This window comes from Amblyomma mixtum, chromosome 8 (genome assembly GCF_055824585.1).
Source record: "Amblyomma mixtum isolate Tamu chromosome 8, ASM5582458v1, whole genome shotgun sequence".
Lineage (NCBI taxonomy): Eukaryota > Metazoa > Arthropoda > Arachnida > Ixodida > Ixodidae > Amblyomma > Amblyomma mixtum.
The window spans coordinates 71,709,643-71,732,660 of NC_143019.1; the positions used below are offsets into that span (position 1 = coordinate 71,709,643).

The following is a 23,018-nucleotide window of genomic DNA, read 5'->3' on the forward strand; positions in this document are numbered from 1 at the left end:
ACCTTCATCAGCTGCCTTCTGGAGAGGCCGTACAGGTATTCTAAGCAAAAGCGAAGATTGAGGGAATCGAATGTATCAGCACAAAATTTTCTCAAAACTATGTGCAGAAAAGACAGAGAAGCATTTAATAACCTAATAAACACAGCTGCCAGGAAGCGGTGGATTTTGGTTTTGAAAAATAAAAATCCTGAAAAAAGTTGGTGCAAAAAAGTGCATGAAAGATTCACAACACTCTATCAAGGCAGCAAGAAATTCTGCCCACGCGTAGGCTCCCTCTGAAAGCGCCTCGAAAAAGTCACAAAATGTTATAGAACGAAATTACGTTCTTCCTCACACAATGCACCACTTGCAACGGTATTACAATGCAACGACAACGAAGATGTCGCAAATTTGTGTACATACAGACACGAAGTGCTTCCAACCAGCCCAAGCCTGCTTTTTTAATCATATTCTATTTATCAGAGAAAGAGATGGCGACGACATCAGCATAGGCCAAAATCTTAATTTTATACTGCACTAGCGAGAAGCCACGACTAGCTATTTTTTTGAAGAAACTGAGCTATATATAACATGGGTTACAAAGATGGTGTAGAGCAGGTTAGGCAAATAAAATACTTTCGGTAAGCTCTTTAGATGCAAGCTGGAGGTGTGCCAGTGGGAGGGGTAACTGGCAAGTCGGTTCTGGGGTGGCGGAAAGATGCCTTGGCTGTATGTACCTGCCGATTCAGGGCAGCTTTCTCTAACAGTGGGCGCATGCGGCGCTCCTGACGGCGCCCGCGCAAGTACTCTACGCAGGAGAAATTCCCGAATTACATGAGCTTCAGGAGAGATCTATTACTCGCGCGACGAGGTCTCCGAAACTGCTGAAGATGCAGATGCAAAATCTATCACGTTTTCTCCTTATGTACCGCATCAGATAGATTCTAGCGCATAAATAGCCCATGTACACTAATTTTGAGTTCATTTGATTTCTCGCCTCTTACGTAAATTTATATCTTTTTGTCGCGGACAATAAATTAAAGTGGGTAAAGTCAAAACATCTCGCATTGTGCAAATTTCTGTTTTTATTTTATATACTGATATCACAGAGAAACGTAAATAGCAAAACAAAGTTGGGTAAAAACAATGTGCGTACAAATTTTTTTATAGTCTGAACCCATTTCAACCGGAAAGGAATGTCGCTCCGAAGCCGAACCCGGAACTGAACCCGAAAGGCGTGAACCCGAAGCCAAACCGAACCCGAAAAAATTCCGGTTCGACACCCTGATTACAACTACACACTCCGACTGCCGACTTTGACTGCTTCTGTAGCACGACTCTCTCTCTGCTTCGATGAGTTCGGTTGCATCCATGGCTCTGTTCGCAGTATTGAGGTATGTAATGTGGTCGCCCACGGACGCCTTACGCCACCTGTCGGAGCAGACGACAACTATTTTATTAGTAGTTGCGTGCTCCAAAAGAGGCGTCAGGCATCCGTGGGTGACCTCATTACTTCGAATACGCGCACTCTGGCGTCATAACCATTTCGACCAACCGAAAAGTGTGACACCTCTGCTGACAATCTTCTGTCGACAACGATGAGGCATTAAAGGCCTTAATATTCATGTAATTTAATTCCTCTTGAGAAGTAATTTTGCCATGCGTGTTTCCAAGGCATTGGCTCCCGTATTGTGGTGGGCGCTCCCTCAAAGTGGCTGGAAATGGGCCGATTGGTTTCCATGTCAGCGGCTGCACTTTATGGTAAGCTTCATTTTCTTTTCACTGCTGACGATACCCAGAATCTCTTGTTGCAGGTTAACGAACTGCTCTTGGCTTGGAGGTCTTCTCAAACTTCAAGTCCAGAAACCAGATACGACCCACTATTGGTGCACCGTATCACCCCTCTTCGAATGATTACATTTACCTTTCTTCCAGTGAAGTGTGGCCACCTTGCCTCCCCTTCTTTTCTCGTTCTACGGCAGACAAGACCTGAGCTGGACAGCTCATGTGCAAGAAACTAGGAACGGTGTTGGAACGCTTGCGTTCAGATTCACAACCCGGCGAGCTGCAGAAGCAGGAACAGGTGATGCAGCGCCGTAATGAGGCTTAGTCGTAACGACAGATATTTCTGTAGTTTGGGCTATTTTCCTGTAGTTCTGTAGCAACGACAAGGGCACCACAACGCCTCAGAAAATTCGGTTGTTACTACAAAAATGTCTGTTGCTACTATCGGAAAATCGCCAAAAATGAAACAGGAACTCCGTAGTGACGACAGAAAATTTTCTGTTACGGTTTTCGACTGGGTTGTTTGTACTCTAGATGATTCCTGGAATTGTGGATGCTGTCACGGGGTTCTCGTCGTAGTACTTAGTAGTGATCAAGGACTGCCGTCGATGGCGACGTTACGTTGACCAGCTCGGAAACCGTTCTGCCAGTTGCGCATCTTAACACTTTTATGCGAAAAGGAGGAGCCGTTGACTCCTGTGCCATCAAGAAGTGCCGAACCTTGCGTTCCTTCAAAAAGTCCTGGCGCCCCAGGAGCACTTCAAGACCCCGAGGAAGCTGCATCGTCCAGTCCTGAGTTACGTCCCAGTGACGCAGACTGTGAAGAGAGCGCAACAACCCCAGTCCTGGATGCCATGAGGACAAGGACATCGGCCCACGCATCTCGATGACTTCGTCCCGCTGGGGGACGAATATGTTACAGCGGGGAATATTAAAGTGGTAGGCAACCCTTCATTAGCTGTGTGTTATTCATCCCGAGACAACGCCAGTGTGTTATTGACTATATTTACGGATACTGCTGTCTCAGGTATGAGACATTGTAGGAGTGATTACACAGAAATGAAAGTCACAATACATAAGTAGGCCTCCCTGCTAGTCTGTACTCGATCTCTGTTCAAAAAAGGTGGAACATTAATAAAAGATGTAACATTAATAATTAATAAAAAATGTAACATTAATAACATAAACAATGATTTTTTAATTGCTTTGTCTGGTAGTTGTCCACCAGACATCCTAATAGCAGTGTCTAGAAGTCGTTTAATGCGATGTCTGTGCTCATTTCCTACTGGAACGCAAGGCGATTCGTTTTTTTTTTACTTTCACTCGGATTTACTTTATTCATAAAACAGGCTTGCATCCAGGACTTCACGTAACGTGCGCAGAACTGCGGAGCAACATCTGTTCCAAGCCACGCCGTCAGTCGCTGTCTCGACTAGAACAAGAGTTTGCGGAACTGGGCGGCACTCTTGTCTCAGGCTTCCACGGCGAAGCTACCCTGTAGGGAGTATGGAACCGGCTTCGAGCACTGTACTCGTGGCTCGTCCAATCCGGAAGGCGGAACGAGCCGGGTTCGATGAGGTTCCCGAGGATGTGGTAATTCTCGCTGTCCCTGAGCAGCTCCCACGAACCGGGACCCCTGACGAAATCCACCGGACTTAGGTTCAGGAAGCGCAGCTGAGGCAAGAAAGGCCGCATCGCCTCTTCGAGTGTCATCAGGGTTCCGTCGGCGTACAGGGCCCTGCGGCACTTCTCCTGCGCCCATTTTCGTACGGAGTCGATGACGAGTTTTTCCGACACGCCGGCCAGCACCTCCAGGATGACTTTCAGGGTGTCGTCGCTGGAATCGACGAACGTGTCTGAGCGCAGCACGGCAGCGCCGCTATTCTTCAGCATCTCGATGGCCGCTTTGTCGATGAGGCCGATGTCCGTGGTCTCCAGGCTGTTCAAGAGCGGGCACACCCTCACCGGCGTCAGGTTCTCCGCGATGTACCTGTCGCACGCGTCGATGAGGTCCAGGTCAAGGTACTGCTTGGCCGCCAAACGGGTGAACATGACCTCTTCGAAGGAGCTCGGCTTGAATTCGCCGGAGTACAGATACCTGCGAGCGACGGCAGGTAAGGTACAGCGTCTCGCCAGGACGCAACTGCTCGCTCGCTCACTCACTCACTCACTCACTCACTCACTCACTCACTCACTCACTCACTCACTCACTCACTCACTCACTCACTCACTCACTCACTCACTCACTCACTCACTCACTCACTCACTCACTCACTCACTCACTCACTCACTCACTCACTCACTCACTCACTCACTCACTCACTCACTCACTCACTCAAACTCTCCCAGCCAGCCAGCCAGCCAATCAATCAATCAATCAATCAATCAATCAATAAAACTCTCCCAGCCAGCCAGCCAGCGAACCAATCAATCAATCAATCAATCAATCAATAATTATGGCAGTGGACGCCGTTGCTTACGGGGCACAGCGTTGCAAACGGGCACCCGTTAGTGCCGTACCAGTTTTTGATTTATACTCGAGATGCTGTCTAAATCATATTTAGTGGCCTGCTGAAAGATGAGATATTTTCGCCCTCCCTTCCACCCGTGCGCGTCTGATAAGGGTTAATTCTTTCCCGGAAATTTCCCTCGGCAACTGCTGCTGATATGCGACTCGCAGCTGTGATTTCAAACCAGCTCCGTTTTATTATTGCGCATAACACAAGCCTGGTCCTTTTCTTGCATATTCTTCCCTGAATTAGAGAAAGGAGGTATAACCGAGAATCGGGGAAAGTAAAAATCATTACTTTTTTTTTGCGGTCTAAATGGCCTTAAAGAGCAGAACATAAGAGACTTTCAAAGTCAACTACACTCGGATCATGCATATACTGCCCATGACACACATTCAATGAACTGCCAGATCACCACTGCACCAGATTTTTCCTTTTGTACGTACTCTCACCAAAAGCCCATGCCTGCTACACATGAAGCAAGGTTTAATTCTTCGAGCTGATCATGACTTGCGTTTATAAGGTCTAAAAGCATGAATTATTTTTGCTCTCTTCTGCATCCTACTGCGCATCTGGCAGCTGTTAAGTGCCATCATTGTTGTCGTTATTCGTCAATGCTGTATGATTCTGTCAGGAACATGCACATACATCTAGACACATCACGTACAAAATCCATTAAGGGCCATGACAGCACACAAATATAGTCACTTCTACGTGTGGTTACATTAGGTAAGGTTAGGCACCAGTTATAATCGGAGCGGCAGATAGCAAGCTACATGAATACCTTAGGATGATTAATTTCGAGCGAAGAGATTCTCAATGTTCTGAACAAATACTAACTTTCCACATTAATATACCCTGTTGGCCAAAAGTAACCGAGCAACGAAATTTGCTTCTCAGCTGTTTTGTGGAACCCTTGGGACACTCCCGCGATCCAAAAGGTCCCGAGAGGTGAGGGCAACGGTTCTTCTTACCTTACTCGTATTCAGAGCTTAAACTGCCCTGCCACATGGACAAGAAGCAAAACTCGTTAATCGGCTACTTTTGACAAAGACTGTACTTACTGGTTCCACTTTTGTACACGCGACGGGAAAATACTAACGCCCTGACACAATTAGTAGCGTTATTTCTTAGTGACTAGCATCTGAAGGGTAAATGCTATGCGTGAAGCCATAGCATTTACTCCTGAGCGAATGTGGATCGGGCGGAGTGTTGCCATCGTCATCATCACTATAATAGTGTCATAATTTGCCCAGCTATGGTCACTGCAAGAGAGACCCATCCGCCACTGAGCCCTAGCTGACCCTGTCCTGTGTAGTTCATAGCCTTCATATCCTCATTTTCATAGCCACTGCACTGTCCTGTGTCATTTCATGTATCAGTTCCTTTCATGTATCAGTTCATGGCCTTCATAGCCTCAGCCTCACAGCCTTATCTAAGCACCTGTCTCCAAATTCGGCGCATATTCGGAAAACCGACGCAACGCGGGAGCAATCTCGCCAGTGCGCGCCAATAGAACAGTGGGGAAAGAACCGCGGAGAGAGCCTAACCTTGTATGTGTTGCTGCCCTCTCCATCTCGCTCGACAGCGCGGCGCCAACGGAATTACGTCCGCGCGCGCAGTCGATTATTCGAGAACTTTTGAGTCAATTCTGCTCACTATCGACGGAGAGGGCGTAGCCTTGAGCGTGCTGAGTGATGCCCTCTCCCTTTAGCTCGCGCGCCGGCGGCGGCGCATCGCGAGAAGGAACTGGAAGGTTCTGGAAGCCGGTCTCTGCGCGTGACCAATGGGGACGCGTGCCCGGCGAGATATTGAGAACTAAATTGTACAGTTGATACAGACGGGCGTTGACCGCTGTCAGCGGAGCGCGCCCGCTCGACTCCCGGGACAACATCACTCGCCCAGCCACGGACAAACGAGGCAGCGTGCGCCAACCTGCGGGACAGCTCCGTCGTGAACCTCTGGTCGTCGGACTGTCGCAGTGCCCGATGAACAAAAATTGTGTTTTGTTTGTTTGCCTCTGTCTTGTGTTAGTGCACTTTAGGTTCAATAATTCTTTTGTATTGTGATCTCTCTCGAGTGTTACATTGTACGAGTTGCATTGTATTATAGATCACTATGTATGTGCTCGTACTACTGACTGTGAATTCCACTGTATCGTCTCTTTGTTGTATAAACTTTGTTTTGTTTGTGAACCTTTGGCTCCGACCCATCCTCTGGCTTGCGACCGGCGAAAGCTGGGCACCGAACGACCACCCCCCTTGTCACTTGGTAGCTATTCTCTGGCTCAGCTTGCCATGCTAAGTCGAGGGCATCTCCTTTGTGACCGATACCCCCCCTCCCCCACGCTCTAAGGGTGTCGGGCAACGCACGCCATAAGTGCGCGAAAAAGGTGACACCACCTGACCCACGAAGCCCCCTGCTACGTTATCTCTCTCTTGGGATCCACTCGTTGCACTTAGGGACCACAGGTTATCCTGCTTTCGCACTAAATGCCTGGCCCATACCCATTTCTTTTTCGTGATTTCAGATACGATACTCTCGTTTGTTCCGTTATAAAATCTGCTTTTGTAGCGAAAGCTACACTAAGCTAGCAGAAGCGAATTTCGCGGCGACCACAACTGCGCATGCGCCGTTACCAAGGCAACCAGTGTCATGGCAGCCATGGCTCCGCACCCGCTGCGCTTCATTGCGCATGCGTAAAGTCGCGCCGCGCAGCTGGGATATAAGCCGCGGAAGCGATGCGCTCGCTCCTCAGACGCGCACCATGGAAGAGAAGGAGAGCGGCCGTGCTCGTCACGGTACCAGTACAGGCTGCGTGAAGTTGGGTCTTCCGATCCACAAGTTGTCCCATGGTACAAGGCCGGCCGACGGCGTGAAAACGAGGCGAGATAGGCTAAGTGGGTGGCCGAGACGCCCGAAGAACGGGAGGAACGTCTGGCGAAGAGACGCCGCCAAGTTGCTGAACGATAAAAACGGCGTGTCGCGACCAAAATGTCAGTAGATGAAACTGCTTTCGCTACGTGTATTCTGGCCTAGCTGGGCTCAGCCACTGCCAATTTGGTTTTGTGTATTTTGACATTGTACCTATCATTTTCCTTTTCTCAGTTAACTGAGCCGTACTCAACTTCATTTCAAGCCTTTTTGTTAGACTCTGCTCCACAGATCAGTATTGGGGAGACAAAACTATTATGTACTTTCCTCTCGAAGGATACTGGTGTATTTTACGAGCAAAGCAGAGACTCACTTCAGCAGTCCGTAGAAGCCGTCCGGATGAAGGTCGTCTATGTAGAATTTGCTTTCGTCGGGCTCGTTGAGGAATAACTTGGTGAAGAACACCTCGTTAGCCATGGCCAGAAACTGCTTGTGGGCTCTGACGGTCCTCGGAATCCGGTCGCTTCCGGGCTTCAGCACGAACTCCACGTCCGAGAGCACGCGACTGTTCAAGAAGGTCCCCATGTTGATCTGCAAGTTTCGACAGAACGACAAGAAGCGAATGCTCGGACAGGTGGCATGTGGTTTTTATTTCTTCTGCTATTCTAGTCAGTTATTTTTGAGTGATAAAATATTCAGTGGTATTCTCCATTATTCAACACCACAACATAAATATACAAAAAAAATCCCCTGTGTTCCTTGGTTTCTGTGGCTGTTGGCTTCTCTCTGTCTCTCTCGCTTATATAGCTTATATAGCCATTAATGAAGGTGTCCTATAAGCGTTAGCGGTGAGTAGATGACAAGCTAAAGTTTCTAACGATATAACAATACGGCTTTGCATGTGACCTGCAGCACGAAAAATCTAGAAGAATCTTTGGAAAGTACTGCTCTTTGAAGAACATCTTTAAGAACGGTGCTAATAGATATGGGACACATGATGCTTGAAACATTTTTGCAGTGTTGCTTTACAGTTATGACTTAAACGTTATAAAAACACATAGAACACAGCATTAGAGCAATATTTAATTTGAACGCAAGACTCTTGTTTATGATACAGCACTTAAAATTATTTAATTTTTAACATCATAATAAGACTGAGAACTCAGCACTAGCCCATGTTCACTCAGAATATTTAATTCTGTTTATGATACAGCATCTAACGTTCTCTGTTAATTTTATAAGACTATTTGAACGTTCGGTGCTGCAGGTGTACACTTGTATCGTCTAGTGCACCATGACCTAGTACCGTGCTGGCCGCAGGAATAACGTCATCCCACTCGGGTTGCCAAGACGAAAAACAAACCTAGTTTTATTTTGAGACCTTTGTATCAACCTCGGAGCAACCGGTTTTTGGGCTGTGGGGAGAGCGTGGAGGAGCTTAAAGGAGTATATAGTAGGATACAACTTAAAAAAAGCAGCAGTTGCTAACACTGGGCCTCGGTCCGCGGCGTCCTGCATTACTCCGCTGGCCAATCGCAACTGTAATCGAAATCATCTTTTTAATGTTTGACAGTATAAAACAATTCCCGTACTGAAATTCTAGAGCTCATAATCTTTTTCTTGTGATAAGCTTCTTGTTTAGATAACAAGAAACGTTTCAGCAGCGGACTACTTTTTCCTCGAGGAGGAATTCTGTGGGCGGAGGCTGAATGTGGGTGGAGCTTCACTGCAGACTTAAGTTGTATCCGACTATTTTCTTTATAGACACCTAACTTTGGTGGCATATTTTTTTTTCTCTACCATCATGCAGAGGACACTATATGCGTGAATCACCATGTGGTATTCACCTACGGCCACTAAATAAATAGTCACTGAAATTTTCTGTCACGCTGTTTCGGTTTCGGTTTCAACAACCGAAAAATGGCTGTGACGTCAAAGTGCCGTTATACGTCTTGATAGGCATGGAAACACTGCTATATAATCGCTGCTTCATCGTTTTAATTCCCCAGAGCGCAGAAGCCAGTCTCTCTCAAGAGCGGGAATGACAACGAATGAAGAAGCAGCGATTATATTGGAGTTTTTTTCATGCCTTGCGTGATCTATTACCCCGCTCTGACATCACGGTCACCGTTCGGCTGTTGACACCAAAGGCGAAACAGCACGAGAAATAAATTTGATTATAGATTACTTAGCGCTCGTAGGAGAATACTACGTGGTAAACCGTGATGCTTTTTGCATCATCAGAAAGAAGAAAACACGCACGCAGAAGTTAGGTGTCTATACTTCTTTAATCTTCCAATTATTTCCTGGAATACGAGCACAATATGGCGGCGCCCATCCATCTGTTTTAATGCGAAAGATTTATTGGCTCATCAGTGGCGATCGTCCGACGAGACAGATCCATAGCTAATCTAACACTAGCCACATAACAATCTATACATTGGCTAAACTGGCTACAGTGTCCTTGGTAAAAAAACTCAAATAAAGATATAAATAGAAACAAAACAAGAACAAAAACAAAAAACAAAATTTTGAAAATAATAAAGCAACAAAAATAAGAAAGATAACAATACCAAAACAAATAGAAACAAAAATAATGACCAGAAAAGAAAAAAAAACCGGAGGGAGAAATAGAGGGCAGGGAAAGGCTTCCGCCTTCTCGCGCTTAACCAGACTAAACGCAGTCGTGCTTACCGTATTTACTCACATATAGGTCGACCCCTATAAATTGAGCTCGCCGAGAAATAAAAAAATTAATCGAATATAAGTCGACCCATTGAACAAGCACTTTTTTTAGATTTTAACTGACGCAAATTTTTCATTTTTAGTATGTGTTATGCGCGACTATGGCTTCGACATGCATGCCGGAGCTTTTGTTTTGATCATGACCCCTCTATATATAATACACTTGCTTTGATGTCTATTTAAACGCCAACTGCTTTCTAAGCTGTCTACCACGATAAGACCACAGAAATTAGCGAAAGAGCAATGCGGGTGCACACAGCAATTCGCTGTGTGCACCCGAATGATGATGATGAGGAAGACTGCGACTTCGGGCGCCATCCATGGACGGCACTTGGAAGCTCCTGCGCGCCTACGTGGCCTCCGCGATCAAGCGCGCCGTTGCACGCAGCCGGAGCTGATCACAGAGGACACGGCGCGTGCATTTAGGTCATGGAAAGTTCGGGTGCGGCGCTTACAAGGATTTATTTTTTAAAGCATTTTCTTCAGGAAAACGGGGACCGGGCCATACACAGGCGCGGGCCCTTACACGCGTTTATGCGGTAGTTCCGAACGTTTTTATTAGACTTGCGAACACTATTTTTTGCTTTATTTTTATGCGTATTTACTGCGACCATACAAAGTATAGTACCAGTGTAGCCGGCGCTGCTTGAAACGGCTGGCGTGACAACAGAACTCCGTTAGCTCGCTACTTTTGCTCTCTTTCGGGGTTCTTTGGTCACGAATATAGGTGGATAACTAATTATGGGCAACATTTCTGAAAAAAAAAGGTCGACCTATATGCGAGTAATTACGGTAAGTGCAATCCTGTAATTTTTTTGAAACGGTCTCCATGTTGCCAGATGCACATGGTTGCCTGCACAAGCGGAGGCTCAACTACGCACTTACTTTTCCGGAAGGCACATCCACACTGTCGCTGGGTGCCGTCGGTGGCTCCGGCGGCGACGGTGGCACGCTGAACAACGGAAGTGGCGGCATCCGCGGGACAGAGGGCGCCACTCTCTCTAGGTGTCTTCGTATGGACGCCGAACGGCACCCTGAGGGTAAAGCAGTGGTTGCTGATCAACGTCTCTCATCTTTAGTTTTATGTACAGCGTCGTCTGCTAGAGCCAGACCTTCCGGACATAGCACGACATGGTTTCTCAAGCATGACTTTGTATTTGTGTAATTTTGTGCTGTTTCTTTTGTTTTGTTGTACCTGAAAATGTATGTTTGTTTTTAGTATAGCTGATTTTCTTTAGTAATGGTTCCTATAACATGTTTTGCTTTTTTATTTATTATTTATTTAGTAATACTGCAGGCCAATACTTTGGCCCAAGCAGGAGGGGCATATCACAAACAGGAAAGCACAGAAAAGCGTATACAATGCAACATGAAATGAACATAATGCACAAAAAGAAGCACAAATGAGAACGTCAACATCGCTAACTTGCACAAAAATGATTTTGCAATGCAGCCATGAAATCGTTAGACTGAAATACACTAATGGGAAGTGAATTCCAATCGTTCACCGTTCGAGGGAAAAAACTGTACTTATAAGCGTTTGTTTTCGCGAAGATCGGTGCAAGCAAATACTCATGACTGTGTCGTGTTCTCCTCGTAAAAGGCCGACATACGGAAGCTGGTAGCTTCATATTATTTTTTCCAGAAAGAATGTTATGTAGTAGTACAAGACGATTAATTTTTCTGCGTATTTCGAGTGTCTGTATTCTATTTTGTAACATTATTGAGGACGGCGAATCCTTCCTGGCATATTTCCCATATATAAATCTTTTAATATATTATGGTCAGATGTTTTATTATTGCAAAGCAATCAGCAATTCTATGTTGGCCTATTTTGTAAGTATTTATGTGTTCATGCATGGCGCAAATCTATATGTGACCGCCCAGGCGGTCGACATGCTCGGCTTATAAATTTTGGTCGAATAAAGGTGTTTTACTACTACTATATGTGACCAAAGATTGTATGCTCTTTACCTGCTCGCTAAACGTCATCCGGAGCGAAAGCCTTTGTCAGGCACTGCAGCCTTTAGCTTTCGCTCCGGCTTTCTGTAACGGAAATGAACAAATAAAGAGAAATAAATAGAAAGAAAGATTCAAGCGACTAAGTGTTCTCGGTCAGACGAGACTTAATCGGTCACGCGACCCCCTGTAACGTGCCTAGTCAAAGGGTTATGCGACCAATTAAACGGGTCTCATGAGCCTCTGACAGTATTTATTGAACGTTAGTGGCCTGTGAAGAACTGGAGAGGTCAGGGTTAATTGCAAGTCATTGAGGGGTCGTTTTTGTCCTGAAGTATATTTGGAGGAAGGATTATGAGGATGGCGATGAATAGGTCGCGTATGACTCACGGGTCACTGAGTGACTGGTGACACGCAGTCATGCGACCTTGATACGTGGTGGTTTCATTTCACGCGGAAGACAATCGCGAGATCTCGGAGTTACCTGAGTCCTTATTAAAGCTCCTTATGCATTACCACGACGTCATTCATTCATTCATTCATTCATTCATTCATTCATTCATTCATTCATTCATTCATTCATTCATTCATTCATTCATTCATTCATTCATTCATTCATTCCCGTTCCCATAGGTGGACAAAGCCGAGGTAAAAGCTTCATGAAAGCATCTTGAGGAGCCCTCGACCCCCGACAAGCAATAGCAGTGGAAGGAACACACTTTCTGGAGCACTTTCACAGGGTGACAGATGATAATGGGTACAATATACGATGAAAACAAAAATATATATAACATGAATATAAAGAAACAAGTGATTTCTTCAAAAAGAAAAATTATAAGAATGCAGCGTGAAATGTATAGCAAGTGATGAAAAATATTGATTAGGGGTACTATTTCATGAATGATTTAAATTCTGATTGGAGTTTAACGCAATATTATCCCTGACGCTGAAATTTGTGTCACATTACGTGACCACACCCTCAACTTTTTCTGCGTGCTTAAGCAGATGATGAAGCAGCATTGTGCACATCGAGCTACGCCACAGTGGGGCGCTCAAAATGATATCGACCACCGGTTAGGTCTTTGGCATATATATGGCAACTTGATATGGCATAAACGCTAAGTTGAAACCGCCGTCCGGTAACGTAAACGCACTAACTATGAGCTATAACTCTCTAATAGCTGGATGGTAAAAGCCAAGCGATTAATAAGTATACCTTGGTCCCGCACGGGCCATAAAGTAATGAAACATAACAAAATACACTCTCAAGAAACATCATAGAATATTTTCAATTATACGAAAAGCGCACTGCAGATGGGTTTAAATAGTCTCTAAATAGCCCTCTCTCCCTATACGTCCTACAATCCTTCATGGTGCCGACGTGGTGGCTCATTTGTTATGGTGCTCGGCTGCTGACCCGAAATACGCGGGTTCGATCTCGGCCGCTGTGGTCGAATTTCGATGGAGGCAAAATTCTAGAGGCCAGTGTAATGTGCGATGTGAGTGTACGTTAAAGGGACACTGAGGAGAAATTGAAGTTGGCTTGTATCGACAGAATACCAGCTCCTGATTACAAAAACGCCACTCATAGTGACAACAAAGCTCTTGTAACGTAGAAAAGAGCAAGAACCAAAGTACAGGTATCGCCGCCACAGGCCAAACTCGCAAGTACAAGCGTGATGACGTCATAGGACAAAACAGTCTTGGTTCTAGCAACACTGGGGCACGAGAAAGCACAAATCACTGAGGTGCAGCCTATCGCATGAACAAATCTCCTTGTCGTCGCCAGATGGCACCACGTACTCGGCAGCTACGCGCGCGCCTGCAGCAACGGGACCAATCAGCGCCTGCTCACCGGTGTGGGCGGGCTCCCGGTATTCCGCTAGCGGTAACAAGGTACACGGTATGCTAATGGTGTCTATTTGCAAGAACTTCGTTGACGACTTCGAGAACGGGATCCATCGTAACGCTGGCAAAACGCCGGTTCAAACGTAAGCGAAGCGACTGTAGCGACGGCCGCAATAGCCGATAGATGCCTTCAACGTGCGGACGGCGGTAGCTTTCTTTTCGGCTGCTGCTAGGCCGCTCTGCTGGCCGACAGAAATCACGGAGTCTGCGTTACGTCATGTGCATGTCATGTTTCACGTCACTTAGTCCTGTGTCGTCATAAGAGAATCTCAAGTTTGAATCAGAGCGGCGGGAAAAACTTTCTCAACTTAGAATCCAAATTTCTTAGTAATAAATGCATCTTTCGCTGCCGGCCAAGTGGCAACCAAGCCATGAAATGCCGAACTATCAGATTTTGCTATAAAAAATATTGATAGTGCTCTCCTCACTGTCCCTTTAAAGAACCCCAAGTGGTTGCAATTTCCGGAGCCCTTCACTACGGCATCCCTCATAGCCTTAGTCGCTTTGGGATGTTAAAACCAATAAAACTATACAAACCATTCCTAGATGTACCCTTCGTTAAAGGCCACGTTCAATACATAGGTTGCACGTGCCGTCACTTCCGCCCACATCAAGCGCTTGCGGCCATGCTGCCGAACCATTCGGCCGTCCCCGCCCGTCCGCCCTGCGATGCCGGACCACTCCTCGGACGCTTTGGATTATTTTCTTACCTTTCGAATGCGATGCCTACTCCACAGAGGAATGAACCATTCAGTGAAGGCTACTGGTCTGAATTTATTCGATCGGCGCGTGTAGCTACGCAGACGAAGTGAAAATTAGCGACGATACAGATCCGTACACGCTGCGACCGGGAGTCGACGCGACGATGGGCGTTGATGTGTTCCTCGAAGTGGCCCACGGGGGATATCGTGCACTCCTTCCAGCTTTGTGAAGTTGGAAAAAATGAAAGCCTTCGAATCAATGGGACCACACAATGATTTCTACAGCAGGTGGGTGAGAAGCCTGTCTGCGATGCGCAAGCAACGAGACGAAAAGCTCGGCCTCGGCACGCCGCTTTCTCTGCCGTCATCGCTCGCTGCGGTCGCAGCGATCCTGTAGCTAGAATGCAGCGACACGGGACCCAGTCTGGGTTTGTGTTTTCAGACAAATTAGATGGCGTCAATCAAAACAGCAACATTCAAGAGTGTAGCCACTGCTTCCCACGTTTTCGTTGAAAGGGGGTTTCTGCAGAAATGGTGCAAGGCGTGGTGTTCACAGCGGGCGACACAAAACGGCGAGCAGCGCAGAAGACGGCCAGTCCAACCCAAGCGATCTCGTGCAGAGCGGCGGCACTTCGTCTTTCAGCGACGCTTCGTCGTCGTTGGCGCTACGGCAGCGATCGGCCTAGGCGGTATCAGGCGCGCCCGTCGTGGTTCGTTACATCGTAAACATTAAGTTGACGACACAAGCCTCTTACCTGTCACAAAGTGCACTCCGAACACAATTAAATTTGGGTTGTCGGGGCCCAAATCATCGCGCTTAATGCGAGCCAGCCACAGCTCGCGCAGATTCCTACTGTGTCATGGAGCGCTCGCACTTGCATGCCTGCGATTATCTTGCGAATGCAGATGAAGTTCGTGTTAATCGGCTTCTTGTTTCGCCTCGAGCTGCCGCTACAGTCATAGCAGCCAAGGGTGGCACACAAAACCATACCGAATCTACGGATGGACGAGAACCGACACGTTGCGAGCTAACACAGGCAGCGGAAAGCTAGAGGCGGCCTGGCAGTGGTTCGGCAGCATGGCCGACTAGCAGCCGACGGCCACCGGATGTGACGTCGGTGCAAGCTATGTATAGGGCTGTCGTATCTAATACGGTTACGTCAACGTCGGGAAGTTCCCGCTCCCGCCCCCTCGCAAGAGAGCGCGCGCGCACGCACACGCACTCACACACGCATCCACCCACACACATTCACACGCACGCACGCACATGCACACACACACACACGCACACACACACATTCTCTATCTTGCAGCCGTACAGTAAGGGCTCCTTCGTTCATTGTTCGGTTCAGATAAGTCGGCAACGGTCGCCCGTCGACGCAAACGAATATGTCGGTTGCAGACTCCGTTTATCAGTCGGCAGGGAGCGTTCGTACTGGCTAACAAAAAAGAAGCGTTCCCTTCCGACTCGTGGCGACTGCCTGAAGGGAAGTGATGTTCGGCATGAGTAAAACTCCGGTCGGGGACCGTTGGTGCGTTTACTGCTCTACACCGGGGAACTGATTATTTGAATTCCGCTTCGTTCTTCCATTGCAGGGAAGGAAGAATTAAAGGTGCACAAACTGAACTCAACCTGTATACCGACTAATCCTCGCCCTCTAATTGCAAACACTCCAAATGAACAGAAAACGTACAATTTTCAGCCATGTAAAAGGCCGAAAAATAAAATACAGCTATTATCGCGACCGGCCGTTTTCGAAAGCAGAATCGTAAGACATCAAGTGCCTTTTTGCAGACGGATCTCTGAGGCTAGGTCTCATCGGCGTCCACTTCAAACCGGAGGTCGCTGAGTCGTCAACGTCACGTGTTTGAATTGAGTGTCGGGAGTAAATATTCGAACTGTTACTCCAAACTTCCAAGCAAAAAAAAAAGCCCACTCCCACAACGTCCACGCCACAACCTCGACCCCCACCCCCTCACCCCCCATATAAACGGACACAATTTTCCACGTAGTAAACGCTTGTGAGTTGTTTGTATACCGGGGTGTACGTCCCAGCTAAATGTAACCAACCTTTCAAGAAAAAAAACGAAGTGTCTTAGTCCAGTGAAACCAACTAAAGGTTGTTCAGAGTCGCATGGCCTAGTCTCGAGTATTTTTTGCATTCTTCAAAGTTACATAATTAGTTAAGGTTAATTAGCTAACTTTTTAATGATTGGCTTCAGGAAAAAAGTGTCAATTAATATGTTTTAGATCGCCTCGAAAAACCGCTAGTAGTGCTGTTTCCATCACGGTACGATTTACGTATAGCTTCATTTATCGGCCTTAAACGAAAGTTACCACGTGACCAGCTGCTTGCTCGCATCTCTGCCTCAATGTGCACCCAAAGCCTCATCGAGGAGAGGACTTCAGGAAAATAGGATCTCGGGGCATTGACGTGGCACAGTTGTCTCGTAGAAGCTCTTTTTTATTGTCCGAATTACGGTTAAAGGCCGGTAAAAAAGCTACTTTACGTAAATAGAACGTTGCTGCAAATGTTTCAGTCAGCTATTTTACAAAGCGATCTACAATTTTTCCATTGACAACTTGTTCATCAAGTCAATAATTAAAAAGTTAGCTAAATTAAGTTTAACTAATCACTTAACCTTGAAGAACGAAAAAATACTGCAGACTAGGTCACGTGACTGTAAAGAATCCTCATTTGGTTTCAGACGGCTAGGACACCCCGTGTTTTTTAAAAGCTTGGTTTACATTTAGCTGGGACACCTGGTATATGCCGCCAACGGTCGCGAGGCGACGCAAACGAGCCAGGGTGTCGGTGGCAGAGACGTTGCTTATAGGTTGTCACAGTGCCTTTGTCCTGGTATAGGACAACCGGAAAGCAGTGCTTCCTTCCGACTTGTGGCCACTTCCTGACGGGGTGACACGTTCGGCATCCATAAAGCTCCGGTTGGGAACCGTTGCACCATTCGGACACAGGGCTCCAAGGATCTTTTTATGGCGGGCGATAAACAAGGGTACCTTATCGCCGCTGAACCCAACGACGATCTGGAAAGGGATGCGATCTTACTCAACACTCGAGCATGTTCTTCGGTCGCGGCAGTTATCACTTGGGCCGTGGGCAGTACGCATAAATAACTACTCCTTAAAAGCCAGATGATTGGTTTCGGCTTCGTTTTATCGGGGTTTAACGTCCCAAAGTGAATTAGAATATGAGGGACGCCGTAGTGAAGGGCTCCGGAAATTTCGACCACCTGCGGTTCTTTAACGTGCACCAACATGGCATAGTACACGGGCCTCTAGAATTTCGCCTCCATCGAAATTCGACCGCCGCGGCCGGGATCGAACCCGCGTCCTTCGGGTCAGCAGCCGAGCGCCATAACCACTAGAGCCATCGCGGCGGCTCAAAGCCAGGTGACACGTTGCTGGCTGAAAAAACACGCGCGCCAGAACTTCACCAAATCTGCTCATTTTATATGGGGGGGGGGGGGGGGGGGGGCATCACACACATGCACTTTATTTTGCACTGCATCTGTGCTGAACTCACCAAGTGCCTCTGTCTTATATTCTGGCCAAAATATGGTTTCGACACGACTAAGCATATAGATGGCGCTGAATGTTTTCTGTGCGCGAGAACAGCAAGGCTGCCGCCGTTCACTGCTCAGCAAAGGCCCGCAGCGGTATCTCAGTGGTTACGGCGCTCGGCTGCTGACCCGAAAGACGCGGGTTCGATCCCGGCCGCAGCGGTCGAATTTCGATGAAGGCGAAATTCTAGAGGCCCGTGTACTGTGCGATGTCAGTGCACGTTAAAGAACCCTATAGGTGGTCGAAATTTCCGGAGCCCTTCACTACGGCGTTTCTCATAGCCTGAGTTGCTTTGGGACGTTAAACCCCAATAACAATAACCAACCACTGCTCAGCAAAGACCGTACCCTGACGGGAAGAAAGCGTCGTATAGAAAAAAACCATATCTGCGGGTACTAATTTCAGAGCTGGTAGACATATGCACCACAATTAAAAGCCAACTTTGACACGCGCTAGGCCTAAACGCGTGTCTAGGAATGATGTTCGGCATGTTGATCTCAGGACTCGCGCTGCTCGTGTTACTTCCTATAGGATAGCTAAGCGGGCGAGTTGGTGATACATTATGCAAAAAACAGCGCGAACAAACGGGGACGGAAGCAAGAATACACAGGATCAAGCGCTGACTCTCAACTAAAGTTCAAACAACTAAAGTGTATTCTTACTTTCGCCCCCGTTTGTTCGCGCTCTTTTTTGCATAATTACTTCCAGCTTGGGCTGAGACGGGCAACGACGCGAAAAAACGCCAATTAGTGCCAGAACTTCGACAGGCCGATGGTGACAACCGCAAAAAGCACACCGCGAAACTCCGTCCTGCGAATAAGTCCGATCTCTTATGTTTTGTCCTCTTATTGCGAACATTGTGATGTAACGAACAAATGGCGCGTGACGGTCGGGCTCGTGACAAGCGGGTTCGACATTACTATGAAGTTTGCTAGAATAGGGTAGTCGCGGGTGTCACAGCTAGGCAAGGGCTAGCGTATATCTTCGACATGTCTAAACATTTCAGTATACGCGACTCCGAAGCGCTCCCCCTCGAGGTTACTAAAAAGAAAAAAAGAAATAAAGGAAAGGAAAGCAATAGGTCTAACGACAGTTTCAATCCCTCGATACCGGCTCCCACCGAAGCTGCCCCTTCGATTCACGAGAACACTCGCCGTGAATGCCCTCCGAGGTCACACTGATAAGGCTTGGTTATTCTGCTCTCCAGCTCTCGTCCAGCATGCGGATAAGATGATATCAGCCATAACCGTGCGCCTTATGTCGTAGCTGCACATGAGAGCAGGAAACCGGCCATCGCGGACAAATGCGGGGCAGAACGAAACGTGGTCTGCAGTGCTTCATATCTCTTCCATTTTTGTTTCAATAAACCCCGATTTGATTTCATCTGAACAGCGAGGAGATACGGTGTAATTATTTTGAGCGATGGAGAACTTACGCAATGCAGTTTCGTGCCAGGCATGCAAGGGGGAAACCCCGCACTCCCTTTTACTGGAGCCGCCATATTGAGAGTTCGTCTACCACAGGAGTCATAAGATAGCGCATGGAATGGTTTGGTTTGGTTTATTGGGGTTTAACGTCCCGAAGCAACTCAGGCTATGAGGGACGCCGTAGTGAAGGGCTCCGGAAATTTCGACCACCTGGGGTTCTTTAACGTGAACTGACATTGCACAGCACACGGGCCTCTAGAATTTCGCTTCCATCTAAATTCGACCGCTGTGGCCGGGATCAAACCCGCGTATTTCGGGTCAGCAGCGAGCGCCATAACCACTAGAGCCATCGCGGCGGCTCAAAGTCAGGTGAAACGTTCCTGGCTGAAAAAACACATGCGCCAGAACTTCACCAAATCTGCACATTTTCAAGAATGGGGGGGGGGGGGGGGGGGTTGGCATCACACACATGCATTTTATTTTGCACTGCATCTGTGCTAAACTCACCAAGTGCCCCTGTCTTTTACTCTGGCCGAAATATGGTTTCGACAAGACTAAGCATATAGATGGCGCTGAACGTTTTCTATACGCGAGAACAGCAAGGCTGCAGCCATTCACCGGCCTTTTGGAGTTTCGCCTTCATCGAAATTCCCCGAAAGACGCAGGTTCGATCCCGGCAGCGGTGGCTGAATGTCCTTCATAAAAGTTCGCAAGCTAGCTTTTGCGTAAAGAACGAAGGCATGGCATCCACGGTTGCTGGTATACACAAAGCATTGTCTAAACATAACGGCGTACGCGGAATAACATCCTACTGTATTTAAGGCAGTAAAACAGTAAAATTGCGTTATAAGCTGAGTTTCGATTCAGAAAAGCGAACGGATTATTTGGATCCTTGGAACGCGAGGAGAGTTTGACGCACACAAACGCTGTGTTACGACGTGACAACGAAATCGATCGGAAACATTAAAAAGAAGCCGTGTTAACGTTAGGAGCCCCGTCTATATATTGAGATATACGTACAGCCTCCCTAGTTTTTGATGGTATTGCCCGACCGTCAATCGTGCGCAGTTTGCGCGCCTTACAATGGCGATGAACAGGGAAATCACCGAATACTCGCTCAAGCTAACAAAGTCTTCTCTGCCATAGAATTTCTTACTATTACCCTAGAGGGAAAGCTGGGGCCCCTTTGGTGGAAGTTTGCATGGAGCCCGCTCAAGACCACTTCAGCCATCATGGGCGCTCAAAGCATCATGGGGCGGTGAGCTACCGACTGCAGAACCACAACTTTTGGCCAAAAAAAAAAAGAATGCAAAAATAAACGCTGTTCGATATCAAGAATGTCCTGACATTCAATATCCTGTCTATAAATTACAATAAACGAGCAGAAAAGCGTGTAAATGCAAAGTTTGCCCAAAATAAGAGACGACTCGCTCTCCTATTGGCCAAGTATTGAACACTACAAAAACTAATATTTCCTGCTTAACAGGCGTTCTTTTAAAATGAAATGTGGTTTCAGAAAAAATGCTGTTTGACCACTTTAAAAGGTTTTTTAATGACATTCCAGAAAAGAAAAAACCTTTTATTGGCGTCGTGTGCTGTTGTGGTTTCGCTACTATGGGTGTTGCTCACTGCGTTCGCGCCAAAGTCGTCTGCGCGCACACGAACAGCGTTTTCGGAATGAAACATGTTAGTAGTGCCACTCCGTGTTCCCGAAAAATTACGACTGTGCCGCAACAAGTAGCTCACCGCCCCATGATGCTTTGAGCGTCCATGGTGGCTGAAGTGCAGCGCCGCCGGCTTTCCCTCTAGGTGACAGCAAAAAACTCTATGCTTCTTCGCAGTGCGAGCGTCGACTGCTATGCTCTACCCTAAGGCGACAGCCGCGCGTTATTGTTTAAAAATCGAGAGACTTACGAGTAGAAGCAGTATTAATGAGATCGAGCGACGTTGTTCTTATGGTTCTAATCTTAATCGCACTTACGACAGAGGAGGCGGTGTTGCCATGCTGATAAAGAAGGACAATACAAACTGCTTTCAGCATTCACGAAATCAGCAACAGATTTCGAAGCATTATGTTTACGTAGCAACAAGACTGTTCTTGTTGCTGTGTACAGACCACCCCCCTGAAGGAAACCTGTCAGCTTTCTTTCATTTTTTTCGAGTCTGTTTTCTCATACGTTAATGACTGTGATCATGGTCTTGTTTGCGGAGGTGACTTCAATATAAATATGCTTGAATCAACTATAGGTCCTATAAAAGAATTCAATCTCTTGCTCGAAACGCAAAATATAAGAAACACCATATACTTTGCAACACGTATTAGGTCCACTTCGTCAACACTAACTTGCTTATTCTTAACCAATAACACAGCCAATAAAATTAAATCAGGTGTCCCTTCATGCGATCTCAGTGATCACCTTCCTATTTTTTTCTATGCGTAAAACTTCTAGGAAAAGAAAAAATTAAATCGCAAAGTTACCTACCAGCAAATTTTGCCATCCCAATTAGACCAATTTCGGGATGATTTGAAGAGAGCGGAATGGTCAGACGGTCAAGAATCAGACGATCCTAATGTCTCGTTTTGCTTATTCACTGATAGGTTCAATGAGCTTTACAGAAAAACGTTTTCCTCTCCCAACTATTAGCGTGTCTAGGAAAATCAGGAAACCTTGGATAAATGACCACCTACTGTGTAAAATTCGAGTTAAGAATGGCATGGTCCACAAGTTTATTCAGACCCGAGATATGGCTTAACTGAAAGAATTTAAGCAATATAGAAATAGTCTTAGCAAGGAAATAAGGAAAGCTAAGAGTGACTATTTTGTAAACTCTTCTAACACAGTGAAGCATGATTGCAAGTCTACTTCGCGAAAACTCAATCATGTTCTCGGCCGTTCATCTATTGCTGACCCGGTGTGTGAGCTTACGATAAATGGCGAGTTACTATCTGGACCTGCCTTGGCGGATGCTGTCAATGACCACCTCACAAATTTACCTGTACCGGTGTTGCCTAAGCATGCAATGTCCCTCATTAAAGAAATCTCTGACAATATTTTCCTCAGTCCTGTGACCAGTAATGAGGTGTACTTAACGATTATGCAACTAAAAATTCTACCAGCCGTGATGTCCAGGACGTGCAAATCAAACCTGCAAAAAATGTCCTTGATGTTATATCGCTTGTCCTAGCATATATTTTTAGTTTGTGCATAAGCTCTTGAGTCTTTCCTAACGACATGCAAATAGCAAAAGTAAGAGCTATCCATAAGAAAGGTGATCATAACAATCTGAATAACTATCGCCCAGTTTCTATCCTTCCCGTGTTTTCCAAATGGTTAGAAAAACTTATGCTAGTGCACTTTGAAACCTTTTTTTGAAAAACAAACAAACATTTGTGGGAATCCTGGCTTTCCGCCGTTGCCTTTGCGCGGCTGTGCCGGCCTCCCGCGTTGTTTCTCCTCTTTCCCTTGCTCCCGCCTCAGGCGGTGGAGAGGCGGCTGGGTGACTAATCACTGTCATTTAGCCACAGCTCCGCCCCGGCTCCCCAAGG

General features: G+C 46.8%; 1 protein-coding gene across 2 annotated transcripts in view; it reads right to left on the reverse strand.

The window, feature by feature from the left end:
* Positions 1 to 958: 958 nt before the first annotated feature.
* Positions 959 to 23,018, reverse strand: part of LOC149332935 (BTB/POZ domain-containing protein 6-like) — a 32,067-nt gene continuing 10,007 nt past the window's right edge. Inside the window, exons 3-5 of one of the 2 annotated variants that reach the window (XM_089558482.1) lie at positions 10,779 to 10,927; positions 7,522 to 7,739; positions 959 to 3,862 (exon numbers count right to left, since the gene is read on the reverse strand). In XM_089558482.1, the coding sequence (XP_089414608.1) occupies positions 3,181 to 3,862; positions 7,522 to 7,739; positions 10,779 to 10,868 (990 nt within the window). In that variant the 5' untranslated portion in view covers positions 10,869 to 10,927 and the 3' untranslated portion in view covers positions 959 to 3,180. The remainder of the gene's footprint in view (positions 3,863 to 7,521; positions 7,740 to 10,778; positions 10,928 to 23,018) is intronic. The other variant, XM_089558481.1, reaches the window with a different exon arrangement.